The 23,790-nt window shown below is 46.1% G+C and overlaps 1 protein-coding gene across 1 annotated transcript in view; it reads right to left on the bottom strand.

Annotated features, from left to right (window-relative positions):
• LOC119443259 (uncharacterized) overlaps positions 1-23,790 on the bottom strand; it is a 120,257-nt gene that overhangs the window by 64,032 nt on the left and 32,435 nt on the right. The window contains exons 2-6 of the mRNA XM_049660463.1: positions 21,412-21,667; positions 20,141-20,348; positions 17,802-17,908; positions 14,437-14,639; positions 12,429-12,603 (exon numbers count right to left, since the gene is read on the bottom strand). Coding sequence (XP_049516420.1) covers positions 12,429-12,603; positions 14,437-14,639; positions 17,802-17,908; positions 20,141-20,348; positions 21,412-21,546 — 828 coding nt within the window. The 5' untranslated portion in view covers positions 21,547-21,667. The remainder of the gene's footprint in view (positions 1-12,428; positions 12,604-14,436; positions 14,640-17,801; positions 17,909-20,140; positions 20,349-21,411; positions 21,668-23,790) is intronic.

Raw genomic sequence — 23,790 nt, forward strand, 5'->3', positions numbered from 1 at the left:
CCTCATGCCACCCCTCTTGTGACTCGTTTAAGCAGCCTGACTGCGTTTGTAGTCTTATGCATGTCTTTTAACGGTCTGTCCGCTAACCCCATTTTTTTATCAGCATGCCGAGGACTCTAATGTGATCGACAATAGGGATAGTGCCTCCGTTATTCGTGCCGAGCTTGATTTCATCATACTCCCTCTCTCTGGCGTAGCCCTTGAGTGGTCTGCCCTTGAGCGTGGGTCGATATAGTAATAACTTTGGTGAGCATCTGAGCCCGGTGTCAGCCAGATGTTCCTCCACTGTGTCGATAGCTTCCTGCAGTGCTGTCTCGATGGTCCATCATAGCCACAAACGGACCAGATCGTGATGTCGTCTGCATAGATTGTATGAGTGATGTTTTTCACTTCTAATTTGTTAGCAATACCAATCATGATTAAATTAAAAAGCATGCTCAGTACATGCACCTCCACATTTAGGAGCAATCCTTCTTATCGAGTGGAGGGTTGACGTTGGTCTCTTCTTTATTTTGCCTAGTTACTTTGATCCTGTTCCGAGCTGCTGAATATTTAGACAAAGGATCTGCAATTCTCCCTTATGTAACCAGCACCAGTGCAGTAGCCAGGAACTTTTTGGTGGTGTGTGTGTGCACACGCGTGAGTGTTTGGGGGGGTCATGTATTTGACCTTGTGCAAGGGATGTGTGAGGGGGCAGGCGAGCATGTCTGCACGTCGTTCTATGCCACACACACAGAAATTTCGAGTTCGGGGGCTAGGGGTTACGTTCCCAGTGTGCCCCCACTGGCTATGCTACTGACAAGCATGCTGCAAGGCAATGCTGGTGTAGTCTGGTACGGTTGGAAATGCCTCTCTCAAGTTAATCGCCTAGAATTGTTAGAAAGCTATATTTTGGCTCCTTTTCTTGCTGGAAGGTGTGTATTGTACAGAATGAGTGATGCACGAATGATGGATGTCGCTACACCTATTGCCGCCTGCAAATGTGAACCACCATTCAGGCACACAGCAGTAGTGGGCAGTAGCGCTAGTAAAACGGCACAATTGGCAAGGCTTCATTATGCATTCACTGGAATTTAATGTCATTTGTGATTAAGATGCCTGAGACATGCATATGAGTATGCTTTGTTTTTGTGGCTATTATCTGGTTTCCGTGCATCCCCTGAATGGGCTGTATTATTGGTGCATCCCCCTTGACAATAAACATTTGCTTGTGAGTACTTGTTCTTGCGGACTTCCTTATCGCATTTTTTCTTGATTCTCAGGTCCCTGTCTTAACAATGGGGTTTTAGTTGAGTAATGGCTGTTTTAGTTTGAGTAATATAGACTTGCATGGCGTGAACATATCTGAATATAAGCAGTATAAGCACTCAATACCAGAGCTTTTGAAAGCTGCTACTATGAAATTGATGGTGAAGCTCAGAAAGGGTCAGCTGAAGCGGCCACAACGAATGAGTTACTGAAGCTATAAAAGCTGCTTTTCTGAATAAATTTTCAGACAAATACAGCAATATGTGTGTGCTACGCTTTGCAAGAATTTGCGTTTATCTGACACATACTCGTTTTCAGAAATTGTCCCAAGTGTCACAAGCACACCGAATGTAGAAGCTTCAAAGCAATACAATGAAAGCCACACCCCTCGACCATGTGGAAGCAAGAAATCTCATAAGGTAGGGCACCGCTCATTGAGTTAAAAAGAAAAAAGAAACAAAAACATATGTGGTCGTTTATTGAAACTCCTATTTATTTTTAAAAGTGTAATTCAGAACAAGTTACTGCAGAGTGTAATAATGCACACTCCCATGTCTCTCTGCATGCAACACAATGTTGAACATACGCACTAATCATGCATGCCTTCCACCAGTGTGCATTATTTGGATCGAAACTGAGTGAATCAAGTGGCATGTGGTTCATTTCTAATTCCAGGTATAACTTGCCGGCTGATAGCACTAAGGACTAGAAACAAGAAACAAATTGACATTAGTTAGGTGGTTTCTTTTAATGCAGTGAAACCTAACTGATGTCCGAGTACGTATTCACAAGACATGAACACATGAACATGTCACTAAAATACTTCGAAGACTGACACGCGCGCGCGCGCACACACACACACACCCACCCACCCACCCACACACACACACACACCTCACTCACTGACTTCTATCTGCCCGGCAGCTAGTTCTTTTTGTAGACTCTGTCTGAGAAAAGCAAAGCTTGAGCATTACGCGCATAGCGCCCATTGGCTCCGTGCCGTCCGCGAACACTCACCACCGCAGCTAAAAAAGCCGCGTAAAACAGAAGACAAGTGGTAATCCGTTCAGTCGACGCCGTACGAGTGCGACATCGGCAAGACTGTGGGCGAGGCTTCACTAGCTAGCCGCTAGCATATCGTGGCACAGCGGGGAAGGCCCCGAGCATGCGTCCGTGCGGAGAACCACAGATAACGAAAAGGCGATGGCTTCGCGGCGGCCGATCACCGCCGTTCTGCGCACCGGTGCACGTAATTCTTTTGTGCGGTATAAAGGCCGATGGCCGCCCAAATGCGACTCGTAAACACACATACCGACACACCATAGAATAAAGAACCAACTGACACACGCGCAACTACGAAGAGCAAGACGTACGGGTGCCATCACCAGCGCCGACGACAGTGGCGCCATAGAATAAAGAACCAACTGGTGGCGCTTCACGGACTTTGGCTTCAGTTTCACTTTTAGTTGATACGAACAGACGCGAGGACACTCTGGGCCGAAGCCATCGAAGTCCTGCATGGTCTGCTTCCAAATTCAGATGTCGGGGCCGATCTTGCAGTGCGACAGGGTATTGTAGTCGGCGAGACGAACAAATCGACTATTATATCGCTTTGAAGAATTTAATTGGCACTCTAGAAATGCCTAATTTCGCAGAAAAAAAGGGAAAATTTTGCACAATACATCTCTCCCATTGCTCGTTTACTTCCAACGCATGTGCAAAATAAAATAAAATAATACAGCGAATAAGAAATACAACTCCGTTTATGCTAAAGGGAGGTTTGTCTCTTGGAAACTCCCTTTCAAAAACGATGTAAAATTGAGGCTCTCCCTCCTTATTCCCCCCCCCCCCCCATTTTGCGAGGGAGCAATATGGAGGACGCTAACCATTTCTACACCACTGTATGGGAGCACGGTTTTCAGGCACGTAGTCCCAAGGGAGGTTGCAGCCATTAGAATACCCTTTTGGCTTATTTCCGTTTACAGTGTGTCCCGGTGCGATCTCAAGTCGTACAAAACCATGCCAAAAATTATCTTCCGTGATCGCCCTTAACAGGATAATGCGTACTGTGTACACCACGCCATGCAATCATTCCTTGATTTCGCCAACCGAGAGGAAAATGGGAACAGCTATCATCTTTGCTTATGCCTCCGCCCCGTTTTCAAACTGAACGCCGCACGCAACAGCCGCGTCACATCGGGGAGGAGCTTTGCGCTGATCCTGTCTTGCATGCGTAATCATGCCAACGGCAATTAAAAATTGCAGCCGGATATCTCGGAACACGGGCACGCTAGAAGATCTCTGTAAAGTGGAACTGTGTACAATCACGACTGCCTCTAACTTTTCAATACTACCATGTCCGCTTACTACAGTCAGTAAAAAGTTCATTATGCAATTTTAGTTAATTGGCCGGCAGACAGCAATAATTATCATCTTACTTCGAGTCCCCCTGGCCACATAACTTATAAGCCTAGGTGAACTTAGCCTACCTCCCAGCTCCTAAATTTAAGAAAACCGTGAAACTTAATTTTCATAACCCTGTATATATACCTCAACCACGTGACCAGCTTCCGACACTTCACACATATATTTTTTTTTACATTTTTATAATCCTAACGCAAACGCATCAGAGAAAGTTAATTTTGCGCAATTGTATGGACGCCCTTATATGAGTCATATCACTGCTGCAAGCTTAGGAAACAGGCAGCTTTTCGGACGGCTTGCATCTGCACACATTTGTGGAAATATAATATTGCAATTTAATAGATACTGCTCATTTTAGATTCCGTAGGCACTACAGCAAGTTGAAACGTGTTTTAATGAAATAAACCAACAAGAAAATGTGACTGTTCCAGCAATATGACTTGCACAGTGGAAGCAAACACTAGCGGCTGGATTCACAGTTTACTTCGGCCCGTATTCACAAAAAGCTATGCGCTAAAATTGTTCGCAAGAGGAAATTACAGCCAATCTTGAGGCTGGATATATGTATAATGAAGTGCAACTGGAAGGTTCGTAGAAAAGCAGATATCGATCTAAAAGAGTCGCTCACGGCTGAGAACTCCAAGGTGAGATGTTAACTACAAGCTTTACTCAGACTTGTCAGCGTTAAATATTAAAGGAACACTGAAGAAGAATATTCAACGAAGGTCTGATGGTAAATTACATTTCTGGAATGTCAGAAAAATCTCGCTTTCTGGAAGCGGGGTCTTGGTGTGCCGGACAAGAAGCGAAGAACGAAAGACGGATGGTCGCACTACCTTGAAGCTCCCGCGTAAGCTCCTAGTGACGTACTGGTTTTTGATTAGCGCCTCGGCAAAAGTATAGTCACGAATTTCTCTCACCGGACAACGTCGACAGCTGCGCAGATTGGTGCACTTTGCAGCGCACTTTGCAGCGCACTTCGCGTGATTCATGAAGACCTACCACAAAGACGGAGCATAATTACCGATTCCAAGGCAGCCCTGCAATGTCTGCTACCCGCTCTACATCAGGGACCACAAGATCAACTTACGCTGCAAATAAGAAAGCTATATATTGTCACGACTAAAGAAGACAATGAAGGGAGGGACACGAGCGCAAGCATCTCTCTCTCCGAAGAAGATAAAGTTGGCGCCGAATATTATTGTTGGGCCTTGAATATAGAGCCTGTGTTTTTTGTCGCACCACCATCGGTCTGTGTGCCGTTCTTCGCTTCTTGCGACACTGGTGGAAGGCTGGTGGAAGTGCTGGCGACACTGGTGGATGCCCGGAACTCCTGTGCGGAGTGCAACGCCCAGTTCGAACCCGCAATCAGTTCCTCCAGTGGAAACTCCTGTCCACCGCTACAGTCGCCGACTGTGGGGCCTCAGCCCGGAGGTAATCTTCTTGCAGAACTCTCCACCAACCGGACCTCTACCTAAAGAGATGGCAACCGCAGGACCTTCTCAGGTGACTCTGCAGCATCCTCACACTCCCGAGACATTCCATGGTGATGTTTACGAAGACGTCGAAGATTGGCTCGCGCAATACGAGCGAGTCGCCAAGGCGAATTGGTTGACTGCAGAAGAAAAACTCTCACGCGTCTACTTCGCTCTGGCGGACAGCGCTCGTACGTGGTACGAGAACCGGGAACGCCACACTGACTTCTTGGAATGAGTTTCGACAGCAGCTCTCCACCACCTTCGCAAACAACGATCGTCGCGATTCTGCCCACCAACTAATCTAGTCGCACATCCAAAAACCAAATGAGAGCGTCGCCATGTTCGTGGAGGACATGGCCCGCCTGTTCCGCCGCGCTGACCCAGAGATGCCGGCAGAAAAGAAAATCCGCTATCTGATGCGAGGCGTCAAGGAACAACTTTTCGCCGGTCTTCTTCGCAACCCGCCGACAACCGTTGCGGAATTCATCTAGGAAGCTACGTCCATCGAACGAGCACTGCAACAACGTTGCCGACCCTTCGATCGCCCAAAAAATGCCTCGGGCAACGTTTCTGCTCTGGCTGCCGGCAATGCGCTTCGTGAGCTCATCCGTGAGGTTGCTAGTGAAGAGATTCGCAACCTCCTTGTGACCCCGCAGGAGTCAGTCGGGGCTTCTGTAGCAGAGGTTGTGCGACAAGAAATCAGGCAGGCATTCTCGTTGCCCGAAACCCTACCAGACCAACGGTCTCTGAGCTACGCATTGGCTGTTCGTCGTCCTCCTCCAGCAGCAGCCGACAACTCATCACCAATGGCTCGTCCTTTCAACGAGCTGCCATCCCCGCCGTACAACGCGCAACCACTGACCACGCAACCTAGTGTACCTGTGGAAACATCGGCCTACTTTCCTCCGCAGGCAACTGCAGCTCGGCCGCAGATGACGCCCACAAGTCGACCATTTGTTCGCAGGACGGAAATGTGGCGCACCGTCGACCGCCGTCCTTTGTGCTTTCATTGTGGAGAAGCCGGCCACGTTTACCGTTTTTGCCCGTATCGTGACCCCGGATACCAGAGCTTTCCACCTACCATTCCTCGAGTTCGCTCCGAAAACAGGCGCTACAGTGACGATGTTGCTCCACAAGGACATTCATTTACTCGTCGAACCCGCTCTCCGTCACCTACACCGAGCTCTTCGCCGGAAGGTCGCAGTTACGCCGATGTAGTCAGGGGCGGCAGGACCCCTAGCCCTCGTCGGGGAAACTAACAGAAGCGACCTTTGGGGGGGAGGTTGCCGACCATCGCAATGCTTCAACACCCCCAACATTATCCGTGTAATCGGACAATATGCCTCTGCCGACCTCAAAAGAAGTCGTAAGTGCCGACCTCACTGTTTTTATAGACGGACACCCAGTAACCGCGTTAGTAGATACTGGGGCCGATTTCTCAATAATTAGCCAGAAACTCTCCGATAGCCTTAATAAAGTCAAGACATCATGGAATGCTCCCCACATAAGAACAGCGGGAGCTCAATTGATGACCACTACAGGCAAATGCATGGCCAGAATTGATACAGGTAGCTCGACGTTTGTTGCAACTTTCGTTATATTGCTGGAGTGCTGCAGAGACGTGACACTGGGAATGGATTGCCTGCACGAATACGGCGCTATTATAAACATTCCGGGCAGGTCGGTCACGTTTTGGATGAATGCAGATTTGGCCGTACCCTGTGACGATCAGCGACGTGAGCATCTACGTATCTTCGATGACGATGTGACCATCCCTCCGCACTCAAGCGTCCTTGTGCCTGTAACATGCGACTCACCAAGGTGCTCCAACATGATCGCCGAACAAATTCCTGGTCTGCTGTTTAGTCATGGCGTATCAGTTGCAAGAGGTGTAGTGGACATTACTCGCGGACAGACGGACGTCCTACTAACAAACTTTAGTCCTGAACAACGGCATCTTACAAGAGGTATGGCAGTCACCTACGTGGAAGAGCTGAATGAGGTTACCGACTGCATGACTGTTGAACAAGACGATTCCCCCGGTCTGCCAAACGTGCCTCTATCCATTGATGTCGGCCCAAGTTTGCTACCTAAACAGAAAGAAAGACTCCTCGAGCTTATTGATGAGTTTCGGAACTGTTTCTCTGCGACGTCGAAAGTTGGCCAAACGCCACTGACCAAACATCGAATTATTACAGACGAAACGGCCAGACCCATACGGCAAAACCCATACCGGGTGGCAGCGCGAAAACGCGAAGCGATAGAAAACCAGGTACAGAAAATGCTTCAACATGGCGTTATTCAGCCGTCGAAAAGTCCTTGGGCATCGCCGGTAGTGTTAGTCAAAAAGAAGGATGGCAGCTTGCGCTTCTGCGTCGACTACCGCAAACTCAACCAGGTCACTAAGAAGGACGTTTACCCGCTACCCCGCATAGACGATTCTCTCGATAGACTACGGCATGCACGCTATTTCTCGTCGATGGATCTAAGAAGCCGCTATTGGCAAATAGAAGTAGGCGAAAGAGACCGCGACAAAACAGCATTCGTGACACCTGATGGCCTCTATGAATTTAGGGTACTTCCCTTTGGCTTGTGCTCCGCGCCGGCAACATTTCAGCGGCTAATGGACACCGTTTTATCAGGACTCAAGTGGCAAACGTGCTTAGTATATCTAGACGATGTAATTGTATTCTCTGCGACATTTGACGCGCACTTGAGGCGACTACGTGCTGTTTTTCAAGCCAAACAGTCCGCCGGTCTCACGCTTAAGCCGGAAAAATGCCATTTTGGCTTCGAAGAGCTTCTTTTTCTAGGCCATGTTGTCAGTAATGAGGGGGTACGGCCTGATCCGGAAAAGATAGCAGCCGTTGAATATTTTCCTGTGCCATCCGACAAAAAGGCAGTAAGACGATTTTTAGGCTTATGCGCAAATTACCGGCGTTTTATTCAGAAATTTTGACACATTGCGTCGGCGTTGACACGCATCAGCAGAGAAGACGTAGCATTCGTGTGGGATGAAGATTAGCAGAAAGCATTCGACGAGCTACGGCAACGCCTTCAAAATCCACCGATCCTGGGACACTTCGATGAAGACGCCCCGACAGCAGTTCACCCCGATGCCAGCAATATCGGCTTAAGAGCTGTACTTGTACAGTCGCAAGACGGCGCTGAAAAAGTAATAGCTTATGCAAGTAGAAGCCTTTTCCGCACAGATGAAAATTATTCCACCACAGAAAAAGAGTGTCTTGCGGGCGTTTGGGCGGTGATCACATTTCGCCCATATTTGTACGGCCGCTCGTTTGATGTTGTCAGTGACCACCACTGACAACACCACTGAGCTTAAACTTCAAGATTTCGATATGACTATTGTGTACAAGTCGGGAAAGTGGCATACAGACGCCGACTGCCTTTCTCGTGCCCCATTCGAACCTGCAAGTACAGAAGATGACGACGCTACAGCGTTTGTTGCGGTTGTCAACACGACTACGCTTGCACAGCAGCCACGCGAAGACCCAAAATTAGAGCCCATTATTAGCTTCCTGGAGGGTCGCACTTCTACCCTGCCAAAACGTTTTGGAAGAGGACTTCCATCGTTTTCCTTGCGCAACGACGTCCTCTATAAAGTGAACTTTTCTCCGAACGGCAGCCCCTACTTGCTCGTCGTCCCACCATCTCTCATGAATGAAATATTGCAGGCATGCCATGATGAAGCAACAACCGGCCATTTGAGCTTCATACGAACTCTCTACAGAGTGAGACATAAGTATTACTGGCCGAGATTGACGGCGACCGTTGAACGGTACGTCTGTACATGCCTTGATTGCCAGCGGCGGAAAGTGCCAGCCGTCAAACCAGCAGGCTTCCTCCATCCTATCAAAGTACCCAGAACTCCATTTGCACAAGTCGGAATGGATCTGCTAGGCCCATTTACAACTTCTGCTACGGGACACCGATGGATTATCGTAGCCACGGACTATCTGACGCGCTACGCCGAAACCAAAGCTCAGCCACGGGGAACGACCAGTGAAGCAGCTCGATTTTTTATAGAGAATGTCGTACTGAGACATGGCGCCCCCACAGTATTAATAACTGACAGAGGAACTGCTTTCACAGCCGAGCTATTGGGCACAGTTTTAAGACTTAGTCGCACATCTCATCGGCAGGCAACGGCGTACCATCCGCAAACGAATGGACTCACGGAGCGCCTCACTAAGACACTTGCGGATATGCTTTGCATGTATGTTGATGTGGAGCATGAAAACTGGGACGAGATATTGCCATATGTCACCTTTGCATACAATACGGCTCTGCAAGAGACAACGAAGATGACACCGTTCCGCCTTCTCCACAGTCGCGATGTCACAACCATGCTCGACGCAATGTTGCCGCATGAACATGGATGCGATGGCGTCGAAACTGATGCTGACTACATCACTCAGCGTGCTGAAGAAGCCCGACAACTTGCACGCATACGTATTCCTCAGCAGCAGGAGTACGATGCAGGGCTCCTACTCCTCTCACTCCAGAGTCTGTACGAGCCTGGAGAGAGAGTTTGGGTCTGGACTCCTGTTGGCCATCGTGGCCTTTCAGAGAAACTACTGAGGCAGTACTTCGGTCCGCATAAAGTCATACGGCGTCTCTCTGATGTCAACTATGAAGTCGTTTCCGATAGTCCACACTCTTCATGGTGTCGACGGCATACACCGGAGATTGTGCACGTCGTCCGGATGAAGCCTTACTTGTCAGAATGAAATCACTGCAGCATACGCGTGGACAGATCCTGGCATCGTCACGATAAAGCATCGGGACGATGCTTTTTTAGAAGGGAGGCAATGTCATGACTAAAGAAGACAATGAAGGGAGGGACACGAGCGCAAGCATCTCTCTCTCCGAAGAAGATAAAGTTGGCGCGGACAATTATTGTTGGACCTTGAATATATGGCCTGTGTTTGTTGTCGCACTATCGTCGTTCTGTGTGCCGTTCTTCGCATCTTGCGACAATATCACCAACTAGCAGAGAAAGGACATGACATTTTTAACTCGCTTCCAGGTCAGTGCGGCACCATAAGCAACGACCATGCCGACGAAGCTGCTAGGAGGGCGCACGAAGATACCGTGAAGGAACCGATCACGCTATCAAGAACCGATGCAGCAAAAAAGGTTCGCGTTATCGCCTCGCACGTATGCCACACGATGTATGTGGAACACGCCAGGTTACCGGCCCACGCGTCTGTACCGCCTCTACACATCTTTCCGACTACGCATTCCATCTGGACTATCCCGAGTCGAGACAACTGCTCTCTGCCGACTGTGGCAGTTGAGCATATTTTACGAATGCATTTGCTTGCCGCATCATGGTGGGTGACACTGCTTCCTGTGGCAGTTGCGGCAGCGAGGAAACAATGGAAAATATCTGTTATTTTCCTCGCTACAGCTCCCAGAGACAGTCGCTCGTGAGGGCGTTGGCACGCCTCGACGACCGGCCACTTTCTGAACAGATGATCTTCAAGTGCCAGCTGATGCGGTCTTCACACCAGCATGCGACGAAGGCGCTACTGGAGTTCCTGCTGTCACGCAACCTGTTTGAACGACTGTGACACTCTCAAATTCCTTTGCATGTGTTTTTTTGTCATCTCGCTTTTTATGGGTGTGCATTTCTTCGTTATCTTTCTATTTGCCCTTACCCCTTCCCCATTGCATTCTAGCAAACTGCATATCTATCTTCAGGTTAATCGCCCTGCCTTTCGCTTCTCATTTATCGCTCTCCCTTATCAACAAGCACAAATCTCAATGAATTTTAGAGGAATCTAAGACTGAAACTTGCGAAGTAAGCAGACAATTTTTCGGAATATAAATGGCCCGTGCGGACATGCAAAAAACTATAATCCATGACATCACGCTAACTTACTGGCGCTGCGCATCGGGTGCAAAATTCCAAAAAACAGAAGTTTGGCCTTTGTTTTTCTCAATGAATAACCGGCATTTTCCTACCAAAGAAATGAAAATAGAGTTTCGACTGATTACTTCACGAGTGTAATTGTTTCAAGCTGCTCTTTAGTGTCTTTTTAAAGGGACCCAGCAACTATTTTTGCTATAGACCTATTCTCAGCAGGTGACGAAAGTAAGAGCAAGATGAATCACGATATTAAATGCGCATAAGCGTCACTTACCGGACGCAGTGACTTCAATTCAGAAGCAAAATCAGAGTTGACCTGAACTCGAATTTTTCTGGCTCTAGAACCACAAGGGTTGGTATGGTGTTGGTATGACACTATATCATGTAGCGGGTGCTCGTATTATGCCCTCCCATTTCGTCCCCGTCCTTTCTAGCACTTAATACCTGTTTCGATATCTGCATCAACGACTCATTATCCAAAATAAACAACATTGCGGCTTCAAATAGCACACGAGCGCTGGTGTTATGTGGAGAAAGCAGACACGGAATGAGTGCCAAGCTTGCTCAGGTTGTTCATAGTACCACTTCCGCAATTGAAATAGGTCTAAAATTTAATTTCGTAATTTTTTTCACCGTACTCGCGATGCCACATGAACACAAGTAGCGCATTACTATAGTATATCATGATAATAGTGGCGCAGAGTGACATCGTATACGCACGAAAACGCCGCATCATGACAGTTCTATCGTTGCAACCCAGGACGCTTTCTCGGGTGCGTTGCAGGGCCCCTTCAAAGTAGCATTCGACTTAGTTTTTGTCTGCTCGCGTTTCAGTTTATTTGGACGATTTATGAACCTAACGTACCCCATTCCCACAGTTGTCTGGATCTGTCGCATTCGCGTTTTCTCCTGGTTCCATTTTTTTGGAATACCAGACCAAATATATTTAAGGTGGTCCGCGATCAAACGTATTTATTGTGTTCTGACACACTGAATGCCAGATGACACGATGCGCAGAATCATACTTTTCGTAAACTGAGTAGACGATGAAAACCAAACAAGCAGCGCGCGAACCATCTCAAATCTTATGCCCGATCCTGCTCGGTCAATAACATGCAGCCTTGTCACAGTTGACTAGCGAAAACTTGCCTTCCCGATGCCAACTCTAACTCACCCTAGAGCAGTAGCTGATCTAGTGGGTTGCCACGGATGCATCTATGCAGTCTCGGCGTATTGCAATGCTTTCGCCTCCTCCTCAAGAATGGGGCAATATTTCAATTCAGCTGTTCCGACTTCAGAGCTCGTTTTGTTTTGTTTAAAAGGGTCAAGAAAAATTTTGGCACGGACCCAGAGGTGCTGGCCAAATATCGCGTGATATCTACCCTGTATTTTTCGATGGCAGGCAAGATCACATTGAAGTCCCATGTGTGAACGAGTACCAATTCGCAGCCAAGTCCCAGGTAGCAAAAGGCTGACCAGAATCCACCGACATGCATGATCGGCGGTATGGCGAGGTAAACGTCGCCTCTTTCAAGCACCGGAGGGTCGTTCATGTACCTGCAAAGAACAAATTCAAGCGGGAGTTCAAGCTACGTCCTTTATTCCTAGGACATGCAGACGTTTTCGACGTCTTAGACACTTCGACATGCGTAATGGTCCGTCGCTCGGCTGTACTGCGCTCATCCGGTAACGATTTTGTATGATGCGCCAAGGAACACGATCTGTGCGCGGCTCAAACTAAGAAATAGAACCGATTGCTCATGCGGCGCTTTAGACACCGCTATACTTCACAAGCCGCTGTTGGGCCAATCTGTGCTCCGGTTTTCATTAAAGAAAACAGTGCCAGACTGAAATAGGGAAATACTGATCCAACTGCCAGTCAAGCAGTTCGGCCGTGCTGGGCTACGGCATGTATACCACGAGGTGGAAAGAGGAGAGACAGAAGACATTTCTCAGCCATAGCCAGATGTGTAGGCTGCTATCCATATGTTTAGGGTGAAAGGAGAAATAATTATGTAAAGAGAAGCACGCACGCACGCACGCACGCACGCACGCACGCACGCACACACACACACACACACACACACACACGCACGCACGCACGCACACACACACACACACACACACACACACACACACACACACACACACACACACACACACACATGCTAAGCAAATAAAAATTAAAAGCAAAATAAAAACAACTATAGGAACACGCCTTTGTGAAAGAAAGAAGGAACACGAGCGAAAGAAGAAAAAAATATTTTCAAGTAAAAGAGTTATACGCGAACGAAATAAATTTACCGCAACTTCATTAGGACAGGTGCCACGTAAATAATTCCACAAGCTGGAACCGAGATTCGAGAAAATGAGGCAGTTCAAAGCATGCGTCGCAATTTAGGTTTAAAGAAGATATATGAAGCTGTGAGATCGGGTAGAGCGCTTGAAAGCACGTGCCTCCTGCTACTCCATTTTACTTCTACATGGGCTAAGGTGCTACGAGTGATCAAAATTGCTGGAAAGGGAAACACTGGCGGACATGGAAAAAAATAAAATAAAATAAACGTTAAAACGAGTCAACCAATGCAAGCCGCTAAGCCACACTTAAGCGCGAAGTTGTAAAATAATATAAATTTCAAACGTACGCGCACTGTCAGTATTTTGAGGCTAGGTTGCACGAAAAAAAAAAAAAAACATGTGCGAAGCACATAATGCCATCTTGGCAATGTCCGGAGAATATGCCACAGATCAACCTGAAAGAAATTGCATGATTAAACATTGTTATAAATTTGATGCACAGTTTCCGCCTACGTTGCGCATAAAGCAGCAAAGTCAACAGCAATCTGAAGTGTCCTCATCTGCTTCAATAGAAGAACAAGAGCGCCGTTTCATACAGGTAGTTGATGAAAGGGCCTTTCCATGTCTCGTTGTAAGTTAGCCGAAACTGGCAGAGTCCGCTTAGCACAGAGTAGATCTTTTCACCGCACCATCGAACCATGTCAGCCAATCCATGAAAGTTTCTTCACGGCGATATGTGTTAAATGATGGCTGAGGAGAAGAATAAACGCGCATGTCGTCGTGTTCGTGGACCCGTCTCGTCATTTTAGTATGTCTGGTCGCCCCACGATAATTCATTGACGCCGGGGACCCCCTCAACATCATGTCCAAGACAGGCTGTGCTTTCCACATATTCCGCGATGGAAAAGGGAATATGTGCACCGCGCAGCATCTCGCGCACATACACCGCCTTGCGCGTGCGCCGTGCTCCGCATTAATCAGATCATACACGCGCAAGTGTAACCGAACGAACCTCTGCATGACTGAATGATCCCTCAGTCATAGCACATAGCGTGCCAGAGAGGAAAAATGCTAGAATTGCAATCTTCTTACCAGTGAGCCACCACGTGGCTTATGAGGTTCCGGTGAGTCAGAAGCACACCTTTCGGCAAACCCGTAGAGCCACTGGAGAACAGTATCGCCAACACCGTGCTTCCGCTAAGGTTCAAGGTGGTTTCGTGGTCCTCGAGATGAGTTTGCTTTAGTTCCGATAGACACCGTGCCCCTTCACAGGCTCCACTCGTGAGAAAGAACACCTGCAAAAGCGTGGCGACAGTGGGAACTAAATATGCGTGCAATTGCGGCTACGACTATTAATGCGAACAAGCTTCTTCTTTCGAAAGGTAAATTTAATGACCGGTTTAAAGGTGCCCTGAACCACTTTTTATCGAAGTGGAGAATGACATTTGAAGTGAAAACAGGGTATTTCAGAAATACTTTACCGCAAAAAGTGCTTCAATGCGTTTAGCAGAAGCGGAGTTATTGGCAATAATACACGGCAACCGCTGTGCTCCCGTTCCTTCTTCAATGCCTTGCACTGTGAAGGCTACGGCGAGGTGGGGCGTGGCCACAACGGTACACCTTCGCAATGTCACCGTCGCGCGCTGTTCAAATTTCATTTTGGGTGTTAACGTAGATGCCACGACTTCCGATTTTGGTGCCTACGACGCGCTAAACGTAAGCCAAACGCGGTTGTCCTCAGCGAGCCCCAGGAAGCTTAGCCAGTGGACTCGTGGCGGCACCCCGCGGCGGCCGCGATGTAGCCGACCACAGCGACCAATAGCAGCCGCGTATTACAATGTGCTTTATTTCGAAATAAAGCACACAGAAAAGACTAATGACCATGGCTTCTGTTGCAACGAGTTGAAACGAGAGCGTTTGAGAGAAAGGTGACTTCGTGCTCCACTTGCGAGCTCCACGCACCGGGTACGACAGCAAAACGTGGCTGAGGTGTTCACAGCAGCATATGCCGACTGTCATTTCACCAAGCCCGAGGGGTGGTTCAGGGCCCCTTTAAGTTCGTTTAGTACGCTCGAAATTCGTTTGGCTTCGGATCTCAATGCCACTAACCAACGGCACTTTAGCGACATCTTGCGATGCCATTTGGAATCAAGCGTGACGGTATGATCGCAACCGAGTGCACAAGCAAGTTAACTGATGGCACAGTGTTTCGTGTGAACAAACGCAGTGGAACTAATTTCTTCCAAGTATAGGTGTTCGACTTGCAGAATTGTCGAACCGAACAGAATACGAATATTATAGGATAAGCGCCCTTCGAATATCTAATCGAATATAGAATTTTCCTTATTACTAAAACAGTTAAATGAAAATTTTGGTAATCTCTGGTGCACGATGACAATAGCAATGAAAAAAAAAACGAACGACACGCCTTATACGCATGCATTAGTGTGTAGAACTCGTTGAAGTAGCTAAGGCCAATACTACAACACCGCACATCGTTTTGAAGGAATCCAAACGTGGTGAGATTGGCCAAATATTAAGTTGCTTTGTCTAATAGAGACAGCGAATTCGTAGAGTGCCTAAGGCAGGACATGCTTGCTCAACCACTGGAAACTATTGCGCATAAATGACCTCCTCCATGCCATCGTTTACGAACTGGCAACAACCACGGTTCTGCACCACGGAATCATTCAGATGAGTCTCCATTTGCAACAGTCTTTCTCACTGTAGACTGGAATAACTGTTGTTTTTCCTTATAGTATTCAAACGTCCCTGCCTTTCCTGTCTCTCTCTGTATATATATAGTATTCGAATGAAGTGAATAAACGACAACTCGAATAGTGAATTTTCGAATCAAATACGAATCGAAAGAGATACAAACGTTAATTTACTCGAGACGAATTGAACAGCAAGAACTGTTCGATTGGCATTCGAAATTTCGAATATTCACACATCTCTACTTTTAGGGTGTGCTATTGCGCTGAGAGCGCAAAATCACAACTGTGCGCCGAAACAACAGTTTTCTTGCGTTACGTGAAATGGTGTGCGAGGCAGGTTAATCAACTGCCCACTAACTATAACGCAGCCATGGTCTTGTTACAGCTTCAACGCAGCCGTAAACTTGGGTAAATGGCACGTTAATGAGCGTCAAAAGAAAGTAAAAGCTACTTTTATTCCTGATGACGTCCTTTCCCGCATTAGGATCGCTTTCTTTATTACTGTATTCAAGCTGAACTGCAGCGCTCTCTTTCTGTTCTTAATGAACCTTAATTTTATTACGTAGTTTGACAACAAGAGTGTACTTATTAGACGCTTCTACATCGTAATTAAATGCTAGCTGCCCCAGAGGTCGCACACAGTACAAGTTGACGTACACAAGCAAAAAATGAATCCATGTTCACTGACATACAATTTTTTTCTAAGGAAATGCTGTGACCAAATTGTGAGTCTTGAGAAGAAGAAAACCTTCATACTACTTCCCCACTGAATCACTAAGAGATTAAGAGAAAAATAATTCCTGCATTTCATTTATATTCAACGCAACGAGCAGCTGTCAATATGGCACTCGTTGTTAAATTGCATTTCTTAACACGAAAGCGCGGTATAGATTCAAAGAAATATTTGCCGAAAATACGGGACACACACACAAAAAAGAAGAAATGAACATTGACGACGACACCGGTGGCACTTCCAGCTGATTTTAGGGTAATCACAATATTTTATACAACCAGCGGTCGAAGAATCTCGTCTATGATTGATGTAAGGGAAGTCATGCATCATTTAAGCAGCTATAGAGTCTTTGTTTCCTAGATTATACCTTTATTAAAGCACCTGCGGTCCGGTTCTTGCTTCTGCCGAAACTCACCGAGCCGTCATTCACACATGCAGGCCTTCCAGTGCGCCGGCAAATGCGCCCCGTCGTTTTTCTTGAGATTAAGGTCGTGTTGAAGACTCGAGGCAGAAGCAAAAAGCAGACAGCACGTGATTTAATGGCAGCATATTCTATAAGACAAAAATGCAAAACTCTAGCTGCATGAGTGATACATGGCTTCTGTTGTATCAATCATATCAATCGGAGACGAGATTGTTTGACCACTGGTTGTCTTGAAGCAACAAAACGACAGACACCGACCAAAATAAGATGGGCTTCCGTCGAACCCTCGAGCTTTTATTTTGGTCGGTATCTGTCGTTTTGTTGCTTCATGTTTCATCCCGACCAGACGGGCTTCCGTCGAACCCTCTATTTCACTGGTTGTCTTACGCATTGTGATTAGCCTGCGATGATTCGTGGGTATGCATCCTAAATAAATCAGTTAGATGTGCCACCCGTGTCGTCGTCAATCTGTCTTCTTTTTCTGTGTGTGTCTTATTGTGTGGGCATATGACATGAACAAAAGGCGCCATATTTTAGTGAATTTTTTTACATTATATTTTAGTGGGTGTTGTTGGCATTTTACCTTCACTGAAGCAATGCCTTCGCAAGCATTCATAATTTTCTTCTTGTTTTCAATGTCAAAGAAAACAAACTTCGGCTGGCATTGCATTAACTGGTTACGAGCTTCTCCTGAAAGAAAAAAAGAAAGAAAAGAATGAAGCAGCACGCAGGTGTACAGAACTGCTCGCTATATAAAGCGCGTGTTGTTTTAATAAAAGTTACGACGCGCAGATTGTAAAGACCGCACTGTAAAAGATTCTGCAGCTCTACAAAATGTTTTTATTAAGCCAACGTGCCAAAGGGACAAAGGAGAAACTCTCCTTCAGGGATGCAGGGGATGTATCTCTCACAAGAGTGAGCAGCGTCTGCTTTCCTCGCCTCCAAGCTCGAAAAGTAACGAACAAACTAAGAAATAAAGCAACAAAGAAAGAAAGGGGGTCATCCCTACGTCTACCAGACACAGAAGCGAAGGTGCGCCATGCTTCAGCAGTAAATAACGTGCCTGTACTTCATCTCACTAGTTGTTTGCATTGCTGTGCAAGCTGCGGGACTCCTTAGCCAATAAGAAGGTCGAATGCCCCTCGAGATGTGTTCATACACGCCGCGGCGTCTCCTCATCGCCCCAGTAATTAGCGGTAAACGACGCGCATGCGCAAGGACCCCTAACGTATCAGGTGTCATTGTAACTTCTCACGTACCAAGCGAAAATAAATCTCTCTAATCCCACCAATAATCAGAAAGTTACGCCTGGAACTATATTCCGCTGCGCAAGGATATTGATGTTGCCTGTGCTCGCCTCGTACCTTCGGCAGTGGTGTGCACGACTTGTGACATGGAGTATAAGTCAGGTACACGCAGGAGGAGTAGGAAGGACACTAACAGATGGCGAGGACGCGCAGAAAACTCTCTGCTCGAACGCACATACGAAGCGCGGTGGACCGTTCAGCATCAAGTGCTGCGACAGTTGGCTTGCATAGCATAGGACTGCTTGCCTCTCCACTCTTGACCTGTAAGTTATGGTGTGACTATTTCCGTAAATTGCGCGAAGAAACCGCCAGATTCACAAATGTTCTTTGTCCGGATGGCAACGACAGATTGGGTGATTAGTCGAAGACAGCGCGATGTGCAAAACATAATTGGTCTCAAATAACCCGATGTGCCACATTTGAATCACAGGATGCGAAGTTGTGTGTGCAACGAGGCTTGTGTGTTCTCTGAACACGTCACAAACACGTCGCAATTACGTCGTCGACATTTAGTTAGTATTCAGAAGAAAGCAGTTTGTTCATTAGCGCGTTTTTGGCGGCATCCTTAGAAATTGTCTAGGGTTCTTCTTTTTAACATGGTAGCCTCCTCACTATTTTGAAGAAGCGCGACCTGAGAGTAGCATGTTTAACATTTACAGGGTGATCATTTTCAAGTTTTATAGAATTATTAAAGATGGCCTGTGGCAGGTAGCATTATTTTTGTCCTTGAGCTGGATGATTCGAAGAGGCGGACATTACTATCACGAGAAATCAATAGCCATATTCAAGTAATTAACGACAATTCACTTACTCACTTCTAAATAATTACTTTATGACACATATTCCAATTTACGAAATGTAGCCGGTGAGCTTCCAAGATGTATCCACTTGAAATGAATTTGCAGAATGACACCAGTTTCGAGATATTATTCCCGAAGGTGTGAAACGAAATACATGGGTGTTCCAGTTACTTTTGTGCTTCAATGAATAAAAGAGCGTCTTGTGAAAAAGCAAGTGCAACAACAGTGCACTTTTACGGCAAGTTTGATGGTGCAAATCTCCAGATTGCTGCAATTCTGGAAATTCATTCCAAGTGGTAACGCCTAGCAAACTAACCGGCTACAATTCGTAAATTGCAATATCTGCTGTGAAGTAATTAATTCAAAAGATAATTGCTGCATTTTTGTTAATTAGTTGAATATGTGTTTCGATTTCTCGTGCAAGTAATGTCCGCCTCTCTGAAAAATTCAGGACAAAATATATAAATGTGTTTTCTACAACATGATAAAATTAAAAATGGCATAAAACTTAAAAAGGATCAGACTATAACAAAATTAGACAATCTTGCACTTTGCTCTTTGTTTCTTTTTTTTTTTGCAAAGCACGATCGGAAGGACTTTTAGCCAATTTTCTAAAACCAAATTTTCGCGAAAGAACCACAAAAGGCATTACATTTTTTAGAGGGCGTTTATTTATGTAGTTTTTCTTACCTCCCAAAATCCACTGACATTGCAGTAACATAAACTTTGGGGGGAAGCAAGAAATAAATGCAACCATGCATTTGAACGAAGCCATCGCATTAATTAATCCGGCGCGCAAAGGCCGCAGCACGTACCTTCGTTGAGGCTTGTCTTGATCAAACTGGCGATTCCACCCCCAAAAAATGTCCCGCACATCGCCACTATTAGCTCGCAACTGTTAACGCAGTGGAAGGCAACCACGTCACCCTCGCGAAGTCCAAGCCTCCGCAGGCCGGCAGCCACCCGGCGACAGGCGTCCAACAGCTCGCCGAAGGTGTACCGCATGTCCAATCTGACGTCGGCCTGTGAACGGATAGAGCAGTGCGCACGCCGCAGAGGCGGGGATAGCAGTGGTTCATAGGAACACCGAGAATTATGTGCGGAAGAGGTGAAGGTTTCTCTGTTGTGTGTTGGCATATCGTGATTCAAAAGCAACTAGTTCTTTGTATGGCTCTGAACATGGCCACCGAGACAGATTGGCGAGTGCTTGAGATGCGGAGTACGTCATCAAAGCCAGAGTATGTGAACGAGGGCTACCTGGTGATGCGTAATACGAATTCACAGCGCGAGAACCAGACAAGGATGGTGAGAAGGTAAACGTGGCAAGTGCTTGTCTGCGCTCACGTTCTTCCAGTCTGTGTCTATATTCCCCGCGCTGGGAATTTCCCCACAGGAAACAAATACAGGAAGCAAGAACGCAGCGCAAGCACTGTCTTTGCTAACTGTCCTTATTCATTTTTGTAGTTGCGCTGAAGTACTCGCCCAGTGGTGTGACGTTTAACGCGAATTTTCAGCTTGATCGATATAGAATTAGCCATGCTATGAATCTAACTGCCGTGAAATTCGTGTCTTCGCTCCCAACGAAGGGCATAGCTTAAATGAAGGCTATGAATTTGTGTAACAATCGTAGCCTTAATTGTGCTATAATAGAATAATTTCTCAACGTTTATGTAACTCCCCCACTTTAGCACGCCGTACCTTCGCAAAGGAACCTCCATGTCTATTTTTCAAGCGAGCTTTCTCACTCTAAACAGAGAGAAGGCGCTCTGTGTAGCCTTTAGAAACCGCCAAACTCCGCCGTGTATCAAGCTTTACTATGAATAACGAAAATACACACATAGTAGTCTTATATGTGAAGTGCGTCTGCGTTTCGCGGCTGTCCTTGGATGCGCAACGTTGAAATTGCGACTACTTTACATGGCTACTATAGTTTACCATGTGCGCGGAATATCGCTACGCGTCGTAACTAAACAGTCCCATACGAGGTCACAGATGCGAGAAAGAACAGAGAGACTTCATGTCTCCATGCTAATTACCGAGACTTACTCGGGACTAAAATGCGAAATCTTAAAGCCGACGTGCTTACCAGTGCCTTTTGATCTGCATGTTTTTGCCAGACATCGCTGAAGAAGGTTACAAAGTCGACGTCTGGAACGACGGCGTTGGTCACACGAGTTTTCACCACGTTATCTTCAATGACAGTGGACACTTCTGAGGTCATGTTTTTCGGTGCTCCACGCAAATGGCTTATGCGACTAGAGGACTCGTGATGACGTCACCGGTAGTTAATGTTCCACGTGACAGAGCGTGCCTTCGGTGAAAAACGAACAGGTGGAACAACTCTGGAATGATTAGATAGAAACCGCCTAAGCTGAGAGGAAAAACAACAGCAGAAATAACAAATTTGTACACAGGTTTCCCGTATCTCCGATAAAGCACACCGAGAGGGTGAGGAGTCATTAAGAGGAAAGCTTTACCTGAAGAGCTCCTATCTAAATACACAGGAACGGAGAAACCGTGTTACTCGGCATCAAATACATCTAATTTGGTGAAGTTTGTTGTGTGCGAACACGTGACCGGCGGTCGAATAACATTTACTAATGCAGAGGGTAATATTAGGCCTTGCATCAACGGCGCAAGGCTGAACTAACTAAAACAATGACCGGCGTTAAATTATTCGTTAAATATACCTGATTACGCATGCCGCACTGCGAAGCGCGGTTCGCAGTGCAACCTCGCAGTGATGTAGTGTGGAGGCGTAAAATGAAGCTTGGCTTTACGGCGCGATAAAGCGGCCCTGCTACTGAACTAACTGTGCATCCAATCGGTACTGGCGCACAGCGCCAATTGGAATAAGGTCGTAGGAAAAGGGAAGTGTGACGGCAGCTTCATTTTGCGCCACGATTTTACGTCACACCGGTTGGAGAGAGCTGCATTTCGCGGTACAGCATGCTTGATCAGGTTAATTGAACGAATAAGTTGACGCCATTTATTTGGGTCTACATGGTTATTTTGAATTGTAAAAACATGTAACTAGACTTCTATTACGATTCCCTTGAACTTTTCAATATAAACATGTGTCTGAAAGTTGGCAACTGGGAAGGTAATTATTTTAATTGTTTAGTAGTAGATTGAGTGCTTTTTTGGTTTTTGCAAATAATATCCGCGTGGGCAGATAACTCATATGTAATGACGCAATTCTACTACTTTTGTAGGCATATTTTTAAGTGTACGAAGTAAAAAACAAAAAATACACATTGTACGTGCATAAACATAAAAGTTTCATCACAGTAAAGTTGGGACCTGTGCACTGCATACGCATTACTTGAGATTGCACATTGCACCAAATTAAAATAGGGAACATTGTACACATCATACTTAGTTATACATAGCATTTCATTAACTGCTTCACGATCGCTTTGACACACATAGCTTACAACAAGCGGTTTGGATCTGCATATTTTTTTTAGAAATTGCAAAAAAACAACAACAGGGGCATCATACAACTGTATATCTCAGAAAAAAAAGAACATATCACATTTATGTTCACTGCCGCTATTCAGACATCTCAAGCGGACAAAATTGCTGTAATATGCAGCGCTCCGAAATATACCGAGAATTTATGAGTAGATTTTCCAAACCCTCACAAACATTGTAAGAACTTCGCATAAGCTGTAGACTCATATATTACTTTTTCCCGCTTCGGCTGCTTCAGCACACTCAGTTTATATAACTGCGTGCGATATTGTGTTTGGTGCAGAGCAACGGATTTGTTAACTATATACGTTCTTCAGTGTATGTTTACTTACCAATCTTGAGCAATTATTGTAAAACATATGAGGCGTTAATGAAAATTATGCTTTCAACATTCGCTCGAACTGAAATTTCTCTTTTATTGCCATAATTTTAATTCACCTTGTTTCAGTGGTTGATTAATTAGAGCATTTTAGCGTTTTACTCGTACAGAAATTGGAGCTGACCCCGCGGTAACGCCTTTTCTCAAGCATATCGGTACACGTTTAAGACGCTGAGAAAGCCGCTGCTCGACATGGATGTCTTATTCTCAAAAGAATAAGCTGGTTTGACCCCTTACGATGCGGCTACGGTGGTTATTTAACTTGATTTCGGTACTGGGTGTTTCCGCAATGGTTGCTGAAATTCCCAAATACCTTTCAATAAAGATTATGAGGCCAATTTTAGACAACAAATTACTTGGAGTAGCGGGTGTCACGAAATGTGACTTACGGGTAATACGCTAAGCTAAGACATAAAATTTACCATTCATCTTTTTAATTCAGTACTTCAATGCACACGATGGAAGAGCAGGAGTGAATATAGTACCAGCTGGAGCCAGGCCAGTCTAGTTGATACCTATAGAGATTACCACTAGCTTTTAGATATCGTGCCCTGAAATGTGTGGCAAAACCCACTGGAGTTTTGTATCATTATATTACACAGCTACCTT

The sequence above is a fragment of the Dermacentor silvarum genome, chromosome 1 (assembly GCF_013339745.2).
Source record: "Dermacentor silvarum isolate Dsil-2018 chromosome 1, BIME_Dsil_1.4, whole genome shotgun sequence".
Lineage (NCBI taxonomy): Eukaryota > Metazoa > Arthropoda > Arachnida > Ixodida > Ixodidae > Dermacentor > Dermacentor silvarum.